At 42.6% G+C, this 18196-nt stretch overlaps 3 protein-coding genes across 3 annotated transcripts; 1 reads left to right on the top strand and 2 right to left on the bottom strand.

Annotated features, from left to right (window-relative positions):
* The first annotated feature begins 109 nt into the window (after window positions 1-109).
* Window positions 110-5179, top strand: gng3 (guanine nucleotide binding protein (G protein), gamma 3). Its single transcript, XM_012835744.2, has 3 exons — window positions 110-330; window positions 1688-1787; window positions 3754-5179. The coding sequence occupies exons 2-3, from the start codon at window positions 1689-1691 to the stop codon at window positions 3880-3882; spliced, it is 228 nt and encodes a 75-aa protein (XP_012691198.1). The 5' UTR covers window positions 110-330; window position 1688; the 3' UTR covers window positions 3883-5179.
* Window positions 5180-6219: 1040 nt separating this feature from the next.
* On the bottom strand, window positions 6220-8983 carry LOC105907417 (barrier-to-autointegration factor). The gene is made up of 3 exons (XM_031571623.2): window positions 8884-8983; window positions 7704-7859; window positions 6220-6992 (listed from the first exon to the last, which is right to left on the bottom strand). The coding sequence occupies exons 2-3, from the start codon at window positions 7827-7829 to the stop codon at window positions 6846-6848; spliced, it is 273 nt and encodes a 90-aa protein (XP_031427483.1). The 5' UTR covers window positions 7830-7859; window positions 8884-8983; the 3' UTR covers window positions 6220-6845.
* Window positions 8984-12126: 3143 nt separating this feature from the next.
* Window positions 12127-16346, bottom strand: LOC116221402. Its single transcript, XM_031571304.1, has 2 exons — window positions 16224-16346; window positions 12127-13641 (listed from the first exon to the last, which is right to left on the bottom strand). The coding sequence occupies exons 1-2, from the start codon at window positions 16344-16346 to the stop codon at window positions 12127-12129; spliced, it is 1638 nt and encodes a 545-aa protein (XP_031427164.1).
* Between the last annotated feature and the right edge of the window lie 1850 nt (window positions 16347-18196).

Genomic DNA, 18196 nt, shown 5'->3' with positions numbered 1-18196 from the left:
CATAGGGTCCAAACCATCCCCAAATCCCCCTTTTGCCCCTGAATGTGGTATGGTCCAGCCCACTCAAAGAAATCAATTCCAAAGGCACCACCTCCCTCCTCCTGGCGCGTTCCACTAGATGCAGAGGGGAGTTGCATGTATGCCCAGAGACTGGTGCTCACTGTAGCAGAATTGCAGTGCACTGGACTGAGCAGAACGAGGGAGCATCCACATCGTCTATGAGGGTGGGGTCCGGCTGGTTTGAAATCACAAACACAGACAGTCAGAAGGAGAGAGAGGCGCTGAGAGAAGAGGAGGGAGAGATAACACCAGAAGAGGAATACAACAAGGGTAAGAGAGAGGGGGAGGAAGGCAAGGGGAAAAATGGGAGAGGAAGAAAAAATGAGGAGAATGAGGCAGAAGGGAGGCCTGGGATTGCTGACCGGAGGGAATCACACCTCCCATGGTCCGCCTGTCTCTGGCTCCCATTCTCTCTCTGTTCCTCTGGTCATTCTCTCTCACAATTATGTATTTTTTCTTAATACATTTTGTTCGTTGCTTATTTATGTATTTTGTAATGGGGGGGGGGGGGGCAGTGTGGATATCCATTTATACAGCTTTAGCTTCCACACACATCCACACACAAGCGCACGCACAGACACACAAACACACAGTCTTACACACAAGCGAAATGGTCTGAAGCAGGATGCCATGAGGGTTGTAAATGCATGTGAATTTGGCCCAGTTTTCCTTCCCTGGGTTTGCGAATCTCTGGAATGATGTGCCGTCACGCTTTATCACTGTGGAGACTGAAAATGCTCACAGCACATCCGCCCGTACACTGTGTCTGTATCACGAGAGAATAGCTGTTGTGTTTCATGGATTTTGTTCCTCTGATGCATTCAAAGATTACATTGATTTATGCATACCTACTGGTTAAAGGCACTTGGTTTCCATGTCCTTATCAGCTTAAGTTGCAACCTCAGTTTTGAGGAACGAGATATTGTTCTGAAAAATGAGCTAGCCTATGGGTTGTACTGTTTCTGAGCTGGATGTATTTTGGTATCCATGCCATAGCTTTCGTATTTCCATATATACATGCCGTAATCTTCACACATGCATATAACATATAAAACAGATTATTGTAGGTTTTTTTTGTGGCATGATGTCTTGATGCTTGTCATGTTATATCAAGCTGTGACCTCCCATCCTTAAGATCAGGTTCAGGTTTTCTAGGGCATAGAAGCGCTCAACAGGAAGCAGTAATGACACCCATGGAGGAGAGTCCCTGGAGAGAAAGAAAGAAACAGTCTGTGTGTGTGTGTATGCGTGTGTGCGTGCGTGCGTGCGTGCGTGTGTGTGTGTGTGTATGTGAGAGAGATCGAAAATGGGAGGTGTTTGTTGGAGATTATAAGACAGAGTTTACAAGACAAACCAGAGTTCTCTTGTGTTTGTAGTATTTGATATATTACTTCACATATTTGTGATAAACTTTTTGTCATTGAAAATAAATATGCTATTATAAAAAAATTATAAATAATAAAATGCGATTATATCTAAAATAGCTTATCTAGACTTTATTAAATCACCTGTATATATCTGCATGGTTGGCACACATCAACCATCGATAACCAAAATCACTGATGTAAGATTTGTAAAATGTATTAAAACACAGAGAAATCATTTTTGTTTGTGTGTTTCTTGACAGGATGAAAGGAGATACCCCAGTGAACAGCACCATGAGTGTCGGACAGGCCCGGAAGCTGGTAGAACAGCTGAAAATTGAAGCCAGTTTCTGCCGCATCAAGGTGAGAGACAGAGACCTGTCTCACCCCTTAGGTCACTCTATGGTTACCACACCACTGGCTGTGTTGTGTGACGATCTGAGAATCCTAAAACAGGTGTCGGCATACAGGCATAGAGGGCACTGCAAGAATTGAAATCTTAGTAAGATGAAATATCTTAAATCAAGGAAATAAATGCTTGGTTTTTGTGACAAGATATTGTGATGTTAGAGCATTTCACTTGCTTCCAGCGTTTCAGTCCTTAATTATCTCAATAAGGTATTATAACTTGTTGCTGAGATCTTATTAATGGTTCTGAGCAAGTTAATGCTTGAAACTAGAATTGCCATAATTATAAGGCTGTTTGATTACCACTTACAAGTACACAACTGCTTTGTCAAAGTCAGAATCAAGACAAATGTACTTGTTTTTAGTCTGGCCACACTAGTTTCAAGATATATTTCGGTTCTTTGGGGCTAGATATTTTTACTTGTTTTAAATAATCTTGGTAAATCAAATGTTCTTATTCTGTTGGCAGATCATTTTGGCATATATCCCCCACTTTATTACTTTTCTTTCTTGTTTTTGAAAGCTGAATTTTTGCAGTGGGGCTATACCTCTCTCTTACACCTTGTGCTAATAATTGAATAATAGTGGAATCCATGTCAACCCCTTTGGATGGCCACCTGTATAATCCTCTGGAGGAAGCCGTGAAATCCCGAGTAAATCTGAAAGGTCGGGGGTGGGGGTTGTCATGACATGTGTGGTAGTGGCAGTATGGTGTGGCGCTCTGAGAATCCTGACATTATATGACAGTGAGAGAAGTCTTATACCTGTGTGCTATCATTATGGCACTAACTACTTAGGGCCACCTGAGCCGTGTACTGTCATAATTTTACGTCACACATATTGCCAGTGCGTTGTGGTTAGCATCCTGTTTTATTAGCAGAGGGGCTAGTCACCAAGTGTCAAAGTGTCCTTGAGCTCGACACTGAACCCCCCCCCCCCCCCCCATGTGCAGGTTGGCAACTTAGATAATAGCCTCTGCCATCAGTGTGTGAATGGGTAGATGTCTGAGGCATTCATCTGTAAAGCTCTTTGAGTGCTCTTTGAGTAGAAAAGCGCTATATAAAGGCAGTCTGTTTACCATTAGATGCAGGTCATAATTTTAACCAAGCTGTAAGCACACCTCATACAACCAAACTGTATTAATCTCTCAGTCTCAATTCATAACTTGAGTATTTTGTCAGGAGGAGCACAGCAACAGGGGGACCCCTGAAAGATCCAGGCTGCTCAGTGATGTGCTGGGGGCCTCTGGATCATGCCAAACAGTAGAGATGTTTTTCCGGTCTAGACCAAAGAAAACATGCCAAACAGTAGAGATGTTATCGGTTTAGAACAAAGACATTGAGAGTTTTTTAAACAGGGAAGGACAGTTTCCAGCCACGCCTCAGACCGCTGGTTGTGCATCTGTTTGGTCTTCCCGTCAGATCAGATCTACCCGTATTACTTTGTCTCAGTGGTGCGTCTATGTCAGCCCATTGGCCCTGTGCTTCTTACAAGGACTTTGTCCTGCTATGTTTGGAAAAAAGTTTTAAAGAATTTGTGTATGCAGTGGACTACTGTTCATGTTTTATTGCCAAAGCACAGAGCTCATTTTAACATCATGTCTTTCAGCTCAGTTTCAACTGGGCTTATAACCAAAACCCTAATCCTAACTCTTCAAGGACCTTTACCAGGCTGATAAACAGACACGGCAAGGGTTACACTTCATACCACAGTCTATCCTGTTGAAAATGTTTGTTTGTCGATCATTTTGCTAAATGTCCAAACCTTCAATACTGCACCAAATCCTGTTGGGTTGCAGTATGTGATATGGGGCTTTGGGCACGGGGTAACTATCCCGCACTAGCACCTAACTCTGTACAATAGAAGCTGCTGTCTGGGTTTGCCAGTGTAATCAATGTAGACATTACATTGCGCCCTGCAGGTTTCCAAGGCAGCAGCGGACCTGATGGCATACTGTGACGCGCACGTGTTCGAGGATCCTCTGATCACCCCGGTGCCCACCTCGGAGAACCCCTTCAGGGAAAAGAAGTTCTTCTGCGCTCTCCTGTGATTGGCACCGGGGCAGACGCAGACGCAGACGCAGGAGAGAAGAGAAGGGGGATATTATGCCTACTCTAGATTGCAGATTTCTATACATGCATTTTACACACACACACACACTCATGCAGTTACATAAGTCACTGAACTAATGACAAGTGATGAGACAATTATTACCACAAGCTGATTATCTGAGGTGCAAGCTTATACATTAAAATATGTCTGTTACAAACAACAAAAATATAAAAACTAAATTATAAGATTATGTGATCATCAATCAAGAGATAAACACCAGTACATGCTGAACACACTCATACACAAACAGACACATACACACTCAGAAACAAGCACACTTCATGTTTTTGGATAATCAAATGGAACTAGGTGGTGGGGTAGCCATGTCAACTGTAATTATGTGAAACTTTTAATACTAATATTGTGCCAGTCATTGGCCTTATGTCATTTTTCTTTTTCGATGCATTAATATGCTCTCAGCTATTCATTGCATATGTTTTTCCTTTTTAATTCTGATTTGGTTTGGTGTGTGGAAGAGTGTGTAACTAGAGTCGTACTAGCTGTTGTTCAGGTGTCGAGGTAAGGCCTTGGAGGACGGCGAGGCACAGTAAACTGTGTAAAACAGATTCTGGAGCAAACCCGCTCCATAGTTTACCGTTTGTCTGGGATGTGTGATTGCATGCAAACCCGCTTTTAACCTTCCACTGACTACGCTGAATCTGTCACCGGATGGTAGCCGAGACGGAGCCAGATCTGACCCGGTTCTGGTATACTCACAATCCCGTGTTAGTCCAGGGGCTTGATAATCACACAACAGCAAACAAGGGGATGGATATTCACAGACCGTTTGCAAACTCAGTTTATGAGGTACAGCGCTTCACTATCTATCGGTGACAGGTGAACTTGTATTGAACGGTTTGAAGATAATCATTCGTTTTTGCTGTGGGGTGGTGGTAAACAGTCCGCATGCTGAAGCGGCTTTATGGTGTTGTATATTTCAGTACCCAACTCTTTGAGCAACTCCATCAACCATCTGGGAGTTTCCCTCCCTCTGTGTTAAGGCACTCAGAGTATTAACCACACATTTGTGTTTTCCCCCGTCCTGCAAAATAATTTATATTTCTGAATACTGCAACAGTTCAATTATATTATCTCCATTTCAGGGACACCTCGGTTCAAACTAATTTAAAATAGTTAACTGTCATCTTTTTATGGACCCAAATGCAGATTTGGTCTCTAACAAAATGTGGAAAATTTCCTATGCTCAAATAAAACACCTCACCACAAATACAAAACGTGTGTATTCTTTTTAATTCAGCATTGTGGATACTAACATGGCTAAACAGAGGTTTTATCTGAACTAATGTGTAATCTGGAGGTTTGTATGTGTGTACTGCAGCCATGCAAACCAATGTTTAGACCAAAAAGCCTTTGAATAATGCAGCCCCATCACCATCATGCACTTTAGCAACACGTGCTCGTCAATCACGCAATTGTGATTTGTTGTTGGAAAAACACATTAGAAAGAGGAAATGTACACACTGGAGTATGTAAGTGTGGGTAGTGACATTACTTGGAATATTTTAAATGTGGGTTCAGTTTATCTGTATGATAGGAGGTTACCACCAGGGGAAAAAAACATTGACACAAATTGCCTTTAAATGCAGATCACTACAAAAAGGCAACAGTAGCTCGTTTTCTGATGCATCCGAGGTAAATGAAAAGTTAATAATGGAAGAGAACAGGCAGTGATGATTTTTACATTTTATTTTTTTTAAACATGTCTTCATTAAAAAAAAATAAACAAACAAAACAAACAAAAAAAAGCACAAAACGCACAGCCAAATATTCCACGCCCAATTCATAGATGCTTAATAATAGTGAGTGGGGGAAGAAAAATCAAGTGACAAAACCAAACCTTCTGTGAATCATGTTTGCGTACAGTTTGGCCAAAGTTGACAGGGAGTAGTAGCTTTTGCTCCTGTGTGCTTCAACATATCTAGCAGCAACATGACTTTTACTGCAGTGAAACTGCACTGCCCCGCTTTGCTGTAGTACTCAGTTAGCCAATCAGAAAACAGACCAGCCAGTGAGGGGCCAACCTGTGATGTTTGGAACAGGCGAGGGAAGCAATGCCGTCCTTCACCCAATGAGACTAATTTCACAGATTAAGTAAAAACATATCCTTCAAAATAGCTTAAAAACCTGATCAAAATGGATCTGGTCAAAATTAGCTAGCTCTCATGATAAGCCAACAAAAGGCGGGGTTTGTAATACAACATTAAGGCATTTCACTGTCGGGAGGGGGGGGGCAAGAGTCACCATCACCACATTCTTCTTTCATGCTGTTTATTAAAGCACAACTTGCATTAAATGTACACAGACTGGGGCCCTTACTGAGCTGCAGAGATTAAAACCATTTACTAAAAGAAAGGCTTGCAAAGAAAGCAGGCCGCTACGGCTAAAAACAGCCATTGAACTACAAGTGTCTGGTGACAATTCAACCATCTATGGACATTGATCTTCTCTCAAGGTTAAATAACAGTCTAAAAAGGCATACTTTAACCGAGCAGTGAAAGACAATCAGTAGAGAAGCACAGACGATGCCCAGGTGAACGTGCCTAACCTGTATTAACTGTCATGGTAGCTGAATATCAAAACTCAAAATAATTAAGACAAAAAAAAAAAAAATCAAAGCAAGGCCCTCTCCAGTTATACGCAGATACTCGGCATACAGTCTGGAGCTAAATTAGACATAAAGGTAGACTGACATTGCGGATGACAAGTTGCGGTAAACTAGCCGAGTTTACCCGTTGCCCTATGGGGCTATGGTTCAATGCTATCACTACCAAACCAGGATTATTCACAACCAGTCAGCACAGTAGGCCTGTGGACTTCAGAGGTAAAACAAGTGTGAATTATATTCATTTATATATATATAAAAAAAATGGACCTAATCGTCTACAGGAAGGAGTCACACCATTCTCGAAGGCAGCCGTAGCAGTCACCTTGCTGTTTGACATTAGCCCCGCATGTGTCTTTCAACCAATCACGAAAGAGCTCTTCATCCTTCTTCAAGACTAGGAACTGGCCCAGTACTACGTATGCCTAAAGGAGGAGAGAAAGATGAGGAAATTAAGGATATAGAGTGGAATGAAAAAGAACTTCTGTGTTTTGTTATTTACCCTGTCTTTCTTTAATTTCAAATGCTCCCATTGCCCATCACTTACAAACACAACAGTATGGTATAGTGGCCATACACCAGAGGTGGGTGATATTGGTAACATGCCATAAAGTCAGATCATGTAAGATCCCACACTACTACTCGCTACCACTGGTATAGTCTTCCTATGACTGTAGCAACTGGCTGCATAATTCCTCCTTTTCACTCACCAAAATATGCTATTACTTACAGTACAGTACAACACATACATACAGTATATTACTTATAGTGTTAATTATACAGTATAGTACCTATAGTGTTTAGTGAACGGACTACTTGCGGAATGATATAAAAGATGTGAATTAGAATCACAGAACCCATTGGCAATGGCCACGGTCATTATTAACTACTTACTAACCGTAGTTATTATTAGACCTTTGAATAATCGATGGAACTTTTTTCAACATCCGTATAATAAGCAAATGCATAGGAGAGGTCTGAGCAATATGAGTCTGGTACAGGTAGAAAATACAGCACAGACTTTTCCAGGCCTGGATAATGGGATTTTAAAATTCCATGACTTTACCCTAAATTTGAAACCCTGTAACTGCATGAAATACACTGCGATCCGCTTTAGGTAAAGATCTGAGACTGACCTTATCGAAACCCTTCTCCTCCAGACGCTTTCCGAGAACCTCTCCGATGCCGGCAAGAGCCATTACTAACTTCTCGCCCATGGGCTCGGCCACAAAATCTTTATGTTTTTGGGATGTTGATGACATCTTGGTTCAGGTGACGTACGATAAGAGCCTCTGTAAGACAAACAAATTGGTCATATTGCCACACCATTAGAGGCTGGAATCAGCTATCCTACACCGCATCATACGTTCAATTTCAGAGATAGGTGATCATGCTGATAGAGCAACACGAGATAATGAAACTAAAAAAAGAGCTTGGCTAACTATACTTCAGATAGGTTTCATTTGAATGCATCCTAGGCCACGCTAGGATACATTCAAAATGAAACCTAACATACCTTCATTACCTTTACAGCTGTCTTGACTGCTGCAAATGTAAAGCATTGATTCAATCAGAACAGCTTAAATTGCTTTTGCCGATATATCAACAAAGCTGACCTCAACCATCAGCTGACCATCAACCTTAACTTACACGATAGCTTTCGAGCTACCTGACAGAGCCTGCTAACTATTACCGGAGTTAAGGAAAGTTAAATTAGTGTGGACCAAATACAGAGGCAAAGTTATGCTTAGCATGTACCCGGTGATCATAAAAATGTCAATTTTCTAAACTGAAGATGCAGCAAAGCGAAATGTTCGCAGTAAAGGAGTAGGTAGCTTGGGTTGGTGAATGGAGCTAAATAAAGTTACCACCATTAAAAACCAGGTTGGAACTGCGCGCCAAACCGCCAGGACACACTGAACTGTTCAATCACTAGCTGGTGCAGCAAAATCTAGCATTTTACACCAGCCATTATTAACTTTGCTGACATACACTTACAGACGTGATTGCGCTGTATTATATACTAACTGAAAATATAATATGAACTCGTACGAGTTTAACACCGCTTAGTTAGCTATCCGGCTAGCTAACAAAATGAGCAGCTGAAGCAATGGAGTTGGAGGTAGCATAACCAAAGTGAGCTAACGTTAAACGTTACCGGTGGCTACAGCTAACTAACGTTAGCTACAAAGGATCTCATTCAAATTACACCCTTACAGTGGTCCTTACACAACCACCAAAAGGCAACCAAGTGGCCATCTAACATATCAACACAAATACTAAATTTACTATGGCTTAAAACTAGAAAAACATTACCTTCTTGATGTAATGTGCTGAGAGCAACAGTCTCTCCACTCACAGCGCCGTCTACAATTGCGCTCACAAATTCCAACATAACTTCCTCTTCCGTCAGTGACTTCACTTCCGCGTGCACCATCTAATTTGGTAAGAGCCTAATAGTCCAGTCTACAACCAAGGCCCTGTGTCTGAGGAGGAAAGTGAAATGACAGGCAGACATGTAGAGATTTATGCCATTGTACTAACACTGTGTGTGTGTGCTCACTGCTCCTAGGGTCCAATGCAGAGCTTGCAGCTCACTGTACACTGAAAGTGTAAGTGTGGCAAATAAAGAAGAACTTAACTGAACTTAACACTTAATATTTCAGCTTTGTATCTAGACCACTGAAACTGGACAGCGGCATGTTCAGAGATGGGCTCGACATAATTCCCACACTTTTCATAACGTAGGCCCAGCTCTGTTGATTCTATACTCCACGCCAAAACAAGTTTTAATAAATTAAATGCATACCCATGAGCATGCAGGCAGCTAGGATAGCCCTTCCAAGCCGTAGCTTTAAAGATGTACGGCATACTTAAAAGTGTTTTTTAAAATAAAATAAATTATATGACTACAGTGATAAAACACATCAATGCTGGCGTTAATATTGACATAATTACCAAATGTATAAAAATCGACATTGTATGCATTTAAAATGGCTCACAACACCATGTATTGGTTTAAATCTGACCTGAACCTTGCAAAGCCAATGCTGAAATAGTCAACCGGTTGGTATCTACGTTATGTTATGTTAACACCCTCTAATAATTTTCATTCACAGGAGTTTACACAACCCCACAACCCCCTCCTCTCTGCCTCTTGCCCACTCTTTAGCGTTTTTCAATTAAATTATACAGTGGGTGGAGATCTGGGGGAGAAGTTACACCTTAAATGATTTTTCATTTTGTAGGCTGAGATCAATTTGGTGAGAGAAAACCAAACTCCTCATCAGATTACGTCCTCCTCCAAAGATGGTATCATTGCTGTCTATGGGCATTTCTTTCTCTCCAAACCACTGTCACAGTAATTTTTCTGTAACCTTATCCTAAATCATTTATATACGGGCCACCAAGTGTCACCAGCCAATATACATTAGAGTTTGATAATGTGTGGCTTTAATCTGAATACATTTTTTTCTTATGCAGCATGCATGCAACTTTTCTGTTGCACTTTATTTTTTCTACCTATATGTAATGGTTGCCATGTGCTGGCACCAATGTAATCTGCATTGTGAAGACAAGCACAGTCACACAGCGGATCCGAACTCGCAACGTCAAACATGAGAGGCGGGCATGCTAGCAAGGAGGCTAAAACCCATGGGCGCTAGGGTATGTCACTAGCACGTCTCTTAAGGTGTCGTGGAGTGAGGTTTACTCACTGCACAGCATTGTACCCGCTGGTTACCATTACATATACATTTAAAGAACTGTATGTTAGCCTTCAGTGTGCAACCTACATGATTAAAGGACCCCGGACCACACACTGTTTGCTGTGTAACTTCTCCATGCCTAGCGTGTTTCCTTATCCTTCAGGTGTACCTGTGGCAGGAGCAGGCCAGTTGGCTTCTGCATGTAGCTGAATGAACAGCGGCAGCTTGGAGGCGCTGATGGCAGAGGGGAGTTACTGTACACATACTGTATAGACAGACACACATGTAAAAATATTCATCTACACAGACACACAAACTGACACATTCATATGAACAAATACATGCACTTGAAGTTCCAATACATATCTGCTTTACAAATCTTTATTGCATACGCCCAACCCCCCAAAAATACTATGTGCCACAAATTGATCCATACCAAGTAACTAAGGTTACAGCATGAATACAAGTACAGTGGTGTTTTATTTCATCAATAATTTGTGAATATTGTTAACAATTTGTGGATTTGCTGACAATCTAACATTATTAACACTGGGAGGCAGAACTACTATACTAACCTCTGATGCCCCAGTAGAATCATTGCCCATACTTCATCACATACAAACGCTATTTTTACCCAGAACATCTAAGCACACAATAGACCACAACCACATCATTGACCATGTATTAACATATGGTTTAGAAATTGGCCACCCTATATTTCGACCTCAAAATACTGCCCTTTCAGATCATCACCTAATTAAATTCAACACGCAATTAGAACTCTGCGCAACATCAGAATTTACCCACTTCTACAGCCGTTGTTTATCTGACAGGACTACAACTGAATTAATGTCCAAACTACCAGCCACACTTGCCACACACAGCTCTTACTTCTAGCACTGAAGGTGACATAAGCACGTCCCCACCTCATCGACCTATTAACAGATCGCTCAACCCTCGGCACTGTTGCACCACTGAAAAAGAGAATAAGAAAACAGAAAAGACTCACCCCATGGTACACTGACCAGAATTGTGCACTTAAACAAATTACTATGAAAACTAGGGGAAAAGATGGCACTCCACCAAACTTGAGGTATTTCACCTGGCATGGAAGGATAGCCTTGTAAGCTATAAAAGAGCACTTTCTGATGCGAAATCAGCTTACTATTCTTCATTGATTGAAAACTATAAAAACAATCCATGGTTTTGTCTTTTCTAGACAAACAAAAAACCACAATACAATCGAACATTCTGTTCCTATAACCAGTAACCAGTTATTTTTCAATAACAGAATTTTAACAATAAGAGAAAAAATGCACAGTCTCCTCCCCCTCCCTTCCAGGATGCACTATGACTACCTCTGTAACTACCCTGCCCTGAACCCAATGACCTTATCTCCAAACCAAAATCATCAAATTACCTACTAGACCCTATCTCACATGTACTACCCTTATTAAATGAGACACTACTTAAAGTAACGGAACAATTTACTCATTTTAGGGTACGTTCCGCAATCATTAAAAACAGCAGTTATCAAACCATCTCTCAAAAAACCTAACCTTGATCCTGAGTATCTGGCTAACTCTAGGCCTACTGTATATCCAACCTCCCTCTCTTGTCAAAAATACTTGATAAAGTAATAGCACCGCAACTTACTTCCCTTCTTCATAAAAACAGTGTTGCTAATTTGCATATTCACAGCTTGTTTTTCATGGAAATAACTTTTAAATGTGTCATTTTGAGTAACAGCTCTTTGCCTTTTTTGGGTTAGCACGCTCTTCTCACTTCCCAGTCATTTCCTGGTTATAATCCCAGCAAACCCAAAACTCAGGAAGCATACCCATCTTGACCTCTAAGCCGAATGTAACCTACTCCCTTTTCTGTTTAAGGGCATCATTTGTCTCTGCAGTTCTTCAAATTTCTGAGCACTGTCATCATCTCCCATTTCCTTCACCTTCTCAATGAAGAACTTAAGATGAAGAAGAATGGACATAGAATCCCTCTTTGAATCAGTGTTCGTCAGTTTAGCTAAGCAACGGTAGGCTTTACCCAGCAAATCAGACATGTTAGCTTTTGATTTATTCAGCTCCTTCTCAACTGCTTTCTTAACATCCACTTCCTCTCCATACTGTTGCTTCAAATCTTTACTCTTCTTCACTACACTTTTGATTTCCTGTTTGAAGATCTTCCTCTGTTTGACATGAGCAGAGGCTGGGCACTTCCCAGTACATACAGTACACCTGTTATTTTTCATGACTGTGCAAGCTGAGCGATCTTTGACCAACCCACAGCCTGGATAATGGCAGTTCTCCTGGCATATGGTGCAGCACATCGCCCCGGTGGTCCACTGCAAGAGAGATTTTATTGGGACCTCGACTTTGTGTGGTACTTCAACTTCATAGCAGAAATGTTCATTGTTGTCCAATTTCCGTTTAAAAGTTTCCAAGGCTTTGTGTGTCTGCAGATGCATTTCCTGACGCATTTTCTCTGTGATTATGGCATCTTTCAGGTTGCTGACACAGGCTTCTAGCCTTCTACGTTCTGTGTCACTCACTTCTGACAGTTCTGTACAATCCTGCAGGCTTTTTCGGTCAGTATCTTCCATAAACCCTAAAAACCTTTTCACACTATCCCTTCCTAGGTTCCATGCTGCATGATAGGCGCCTTCATGAGCCTCCTCATAGGTCTCAGTTTGTCGGTTGTTGAACATGAAATGAAGTGGTTCCCCACCGGTATCTTTGGCACAAGGCACTCCTGCTTCATTGAGGGAAGTGATGACGTTGGCAGCAGGCAGGCCATCTGAGTGTGTGATGAACACTGCTATGTTATTCTTAATATCTTTCCCAAACACGGAGAGAATGGTGTCAAAGATATACTGATGAAATTGTGTGAGGCGATTCTGTGTAGATTTCACCACAAGACCCACAGCATCAATTTCATGAATGCCATCTTCAGATGTGAACAAGAATCGCAAGTTATCAGCGGTCATCTGATCAAGATTCATCCAGTCAGTTGCTCCATAACCTGGAGTGTCAATAATTCTCAAACACGAATCACTTGTTTCCACAAAAACCTCATAAACTGTGATGTCAGATGTGCGAGATTCCACCTGTGACTTGCGACCTTTGTTTTCTTCCGCGATCTGAAACCAGACTCTGTCCTCCCATTCTACTCCCAGTATGTAGTTGACCATGGTGTTTATGAGAGTAGTTTTCCCAGTACCAGTTTCTCCAATCAATAGGATGGTTTTAGTAGTTCTACTCTTGTCTCTCTCTCCAAAAGTCCATCTTCTGACTGCTGAATTGCCAGCAACGTCACTCTTCTCTGTCGAAAGCAAATAACATGCTGGGATGCCTGGTTTTATCGACTGACAGTTCTCGATTAGTTTTGTTAAGGGAGAGGGTACTCTGAAAATGTAAATGTAATCAATTAATTATTTAACAGTAAGTAAATACAAAGGCTAATCAGAAAGCCAGCCAGGATCATCCTGTTTTAATTACAATGGGTAAATCTGACAGTTTTGTGACTGTTATTTCACAAACGGTGTACAAAATATTTTAACATTTAGAGGTGTCTCTTACTACAAGTAAAGAATACGAAACTCTTTTTGAAATTGTATAGCTTAAATACACATTCCTTTCCATTATGTATTTATACCTCATGACTCAGGGGTCCAGGTATTTTAAAGGAAAACACCTTTAAGGTCCAACTAACTCTTTGTAGATATTACATCACTTAGTCTTACTGGGATTTGTGCATTGTGTTATAAATCTTTATCAATCCAAACTTCAGTTAAAGTAACACTATGGAGTTTCTGGAGCCGCCAGGTAGGGGGCTACTTTCTGATGGACTATTCAGTAATTTATTTGCTGTCTTGCTTTGTCTTGTGTTGCACTTGCTTGATGTTTGACTGTGTTAGGAAAGTTGTTGACTCACTAGTTTGTCATAAACAAAGTAAGCAAATTTCAACAGGTTTCACTAAGTTTAGCCGCTAGCAAAACATCTCGTTAGCGATGTTAGCAAGCTTGTTATAACACGCTTGTTATCACACGCTTGGACATTGATGCTAGTAATAAGTGCCCTCGCGTCGGCTTCTTTGTAATGTTATTGTGATAGCTATGCTGGCTAGCCTGCCAACAACTTTCCTAACACAGTCAAACATCAAGCAAGTGCAACACAATACACAGCAAGACAGCAAATAAGTTGGCGGCTCCAGAAACTCCATAGTGTTACTTTTGGTATAGAAAGACTAAAAGATTTAGATAAACATTTGAAAAGATAACTTACACATCTTCAGGTCTCCCACTGCTGCACTCCTTGTGTGCTCCAGGCTTCCCTGTGAATGATATGATTGGCTTTCAGTGCTCTGATGCCGGTTTTATAAGTGCAGTAGAATGCTAAAATAATGCACACGATGGCTAGACTAATCCCACAAATAGAGTGATCCAAAATCATCCAACACGCCAAATAAAAATCTGCCCCAAATAATTGCAATCATAATGTCCTTTTGTTCTTTAATGAGGAAGTTCTGCCATTGGCTTCATGTATCAAATCTATTTGTTGGACTCCTTATGGAACAGTCCAATCCTAACATTTAATGTAGGGCTGCTATTTACCACCTAAGATTAGCAGTATTTCTCCGCACTGTTGGATGTTGTGATTGAAATATGAAAACTGTTACCTGTATGTATGGTGTGGTGGACAGGCACACTCTGATCTCCATTGTCCAGGGTAGTGCAGACACGTATAGTGTACTCTGTGCCTGTTTGTAGGTCCGAGAAATTGTATCTGACAGATTCTGTGGAGACGGTCTGTAAATATTCCCCGTCTTTGAGGAGTGTGAGCAGGTATGAGACCTGATCCAGTCCTGTTGGCTTCCTCCATGTTACTGACACAGATGTTTCATCAGGCTCAATAGTTAGGATCTCTGGTGCAGGGAGTTCTGTAAAAGCATTATAATGGAATGAAAATAATTGTGAAATAGTGTTTAAGATGTATAAAGACCAAAAGTCTTTTTTCGTTTAAATTCAGACAAAATTGTGGAGGGAGGCTATATAAAACAGAGATTTCATTCCCCATGGACAATTTGAAGTTGGACAAAAAATTACAGAATACATTCCACAGCTAAATAAAGGTTTGTACATACTCAACAAATAGTATTATTATACGGCTCTTCAGAATGTTCCAAAAAGTACCGTTGATTTGAATGGGCCATCCCAACGTTCGCAGGTGAATATTTCTTGATATTCACAGCTGCGAAAAGATATTGACCGCTGTCATTGGCAACGGGTTTTGTGCTTCTAATTCACATCTTTCATATCATTCCGCAAGTAGTCCGGTCATTTAACGTAACAGACTCATTGTAATTTGAAGTCAGCAAGTAATGGGTTGCTACGCAACACCTGAAACACCTCCACTGCGCGTCGGGGTGCTGTTCGCCCTATCGGGATTTATTTTTGGATAATGACCAATACATTATCCCTTACTTAATAATATTAGTATTAGAATAATCTGTGTGTTTATGACCATGTTGCCATAGATACACCTTAACAGCTGCAAAGACCTAGCCCATAAAGCCCCCCACAGACTTCCCATTTGTATTCATTTCAACTTGCTGGTCTTTTATTATGTTTTATTGTTTTTTATTTCTTTTACTTCTACTTATCGCTTTTCAATTCTGTTCTTCTATTAAACTTCTTAGAGTTTTTTTATCCCTTTTACATTTATTCCATTCAACTTGTTTTAGTTGTTCATTTCCTTTCAACTTTAAACTTTTTATCGATGCTTTTACCCACAACTGTAAATAACTTTGGTCCAACTCCTGTTGTTTTGTGCTGTACAAATAAAGTTGGCTTGAATGGTTTTGACTTAAAATGCCAAACCTGTGTGGATAGTAGTGCTAGCAGGTTGGCTCCTTATTCCATACTGTAGCTGAGTAGACACACAGACTGTGTACTCAGTGTAGGGCTTTAGTTCGGTCATGACTGTGCTTTGTGCCTCTGTAGAGATGGTCTCTGGCTCAGTTCCCTCAGTCTGGTAGGAGATCAGAAAGCTGTGAGGAGTCTGCTCCATCCTATGTGACAAACTCCATCTAACAACAGCCGATGTTGCCGTCACAGAGTCTACTGTCAACTTCTCCGGGACTGAAACATCTGCAAGAAATGCAAATGACAATATAGCGAGTGATTAGCAGTGAAACAAAGCTCTCCAAGCTTTTGTCATCATAACTAGCTATATACACAGTGCAAGCACATCTAAGGTTAAGGTTAGGTTCCTTATCGCAGTTCACTGCGATATAACAGTATGGTACATGACGTCAGTCATGGGGTACAAATCGAAGCATTTATCTATTCACGCCTGAAAGGCCGCGAGATCTGTCAGCGCGCGCTCCTGAGCCCGCCCCTCAGGAGTCCTTATCTTATTATGCGCCCTCAGATCTGCCTCTTTTGAAACTTCGCAAGACGGAATGAACATCTCCGAGCATATCTCAAATGCTCTACCACAGTCAAAGAGTTTGTGTGCTTTTCGCTCTCTACGGGTTGGTGAGTTATCTGGGTTCCTTAACCCTCACTAGCTCAGGGCGCTACAAAATTCGTTGGCTCAACTTAATTTTGAAAGTAGTGGCTGCTATCCTGGCTGCCTGGCTGGCTAAGTTTCTGACTAGCCTGCTAGCTTGCTAACAACGTGTTCGTTAAAGATAGTGTGCTTGTGTTTTACCATTCTTCTCTACTTTCAGATTGAAAAAAGATGGCCAGACACTACCCCGACTGCGGTCACGTCCGTCCCAAGGGCGACCGCCACCGTCGGTGCGTGACCTGCCTCGGCAGGGACCACGCGGAGGGCGCGCTTTCGGGCAAAGCCCCTGTCTGTTCCATCTGTGCTAGCCTCCCGCTAGCTAAGGCTACCAGGCGCCTTGCGTTCTGGAAGCGAAAGGACGCTGAGGAGACTGCACTGGTTCCATCCGGGGCTAACGCCCCGTAGGAATGAGTGCGTCTTCAGCCTTGGACTTGGTGAGCGTGAGCAGTCACCTTGCAGCTGCAGCTCCGCTCCCGGGTCTCTCCCCGTCTCCGCCGCCTGTCAGCCCTGGGGCTGCGGGCAGCGAGGCTGAGGAGCTTCAGCCAAGCGGTGTCCAGCCTGAACTCGAGCTGGACATCAGCCTGGATGATGATAGTCTGCTAGACTTCTCCGAAGAGCACAGCTCAATCGTGGAGGTAATGCAGACGAGCCAAGACGTTAGGATGCGGGTGGATACACCTCCTACCTCGTCTCGGATCCTGGGCCAGCAACTCCACGAGGTTGCGCTGAGAGCAGCCAGCTGCCTCGGGCTCCCTCTCCCTCCCCCTCCCAGCGTGCGGTCCTCGCTGCTGGACGGGGAGTTTTATGCTGGCCCCGCCACGTCAGTTCCCAGCTGCATCCCCTTTTTCGAGGAGGTGCACGAGGAACTGCAGGCGACATGGGCGATACCCTACTCGGGCCGAGCCCCGGTGCCGGGGTTCGCGCCCTACATGTAGCTCCACATGGCTAAGGAGAGGGGCTACCTCTCCTTTCCTCAGGTGGAGGATGCAGTAGCGGGCTACCTCTCGCCCGCCTCCCCCACGATGCGTCTCGGCCAGAAGCCTCTCCTACCCACGCGGGTGGGCAGACACCAGGCTCAGCTGGCAGAGAAGTCCTACTTGGCTGCAGGGCAGGCTGCCTGCACAACCAATACGGCTGCGTTGCTACAGCGCTACCAGGCAAAGCTCCTGACTGAGCTTGCCTTGTCGCTGGGGGAAGATCACCCGTCTGTGGCAGAACTCCGTCGCGCGACGGATCTGTCGCTCAGACTAACTCGGTGCACGTCACAGACACTGGGGAGGGTGATGGGTGCCGCGGTGGCCACCCAGAGGTCTCTGTGGCTATCACTGGCTAAGCTGTCAGACAGA

This window comes from Clupea harengus, chromosome 8, assembly GCF_900700415.2.
Source record: "Clupea harengus chromosome 8, Ch_v2.0.2, whole genome shotgun sequence".
NCBI lineage: Eukaryota > Metazoa > Chordata > Actinopteri > Clupeiformes > Clupeidae > Clupea > Clupea harengus.
Note: the sequence above shows the minus strand (reverse complement) of the source record. Positions and strands in the feature narration are given on the sequence as shown.

Bases quoted from the DNA above. Each gene is read 5' to 3' on its own strand.
- gng3 (XM_012835744.2), top strand. From the start codon at position 1,689: ATGAAAGGAGATACCCCAGTGAACAGCACCATGAGTGTCGGACAGGCC. The intron at 1,788-3,753 runs GTGAGAGACAGA...TGCGCCCTGCAG, and splicing joins CCAGTTTCTGCCGCATCAAG to GTTTCCAAGGCAGCAGCGGA.
- LOC105907417 (XM_031571623.2), bottom strand. From the start codon at position 7,829: ATGTCATCAACATCCCAAAAACATAAAGATTTTGTGGCCGAGCCCATG. The intron at 6,993-7,703 runs GTCAGTCTCAGA...CTCCTCCTTTAG, and splicing joins AGGAGAAGGGTTTCGATAAG to GCATACGTAGTACTGGGCCA.
- LOC116221402 (XM_031571304.1), bottom strand. From the start codon at position 16,346: ATGGAGCAGACTCCTCACAGCTTTCTGATCTCCTACCAGACTGAGGGA. The intron at 13,642-16,223 runs GTCTGTGTGTCT...GAGAACTGTCAG, and splicing joins AGCCCTACACTGAGTACACA to TCGATAAAACCAGGCATCCC.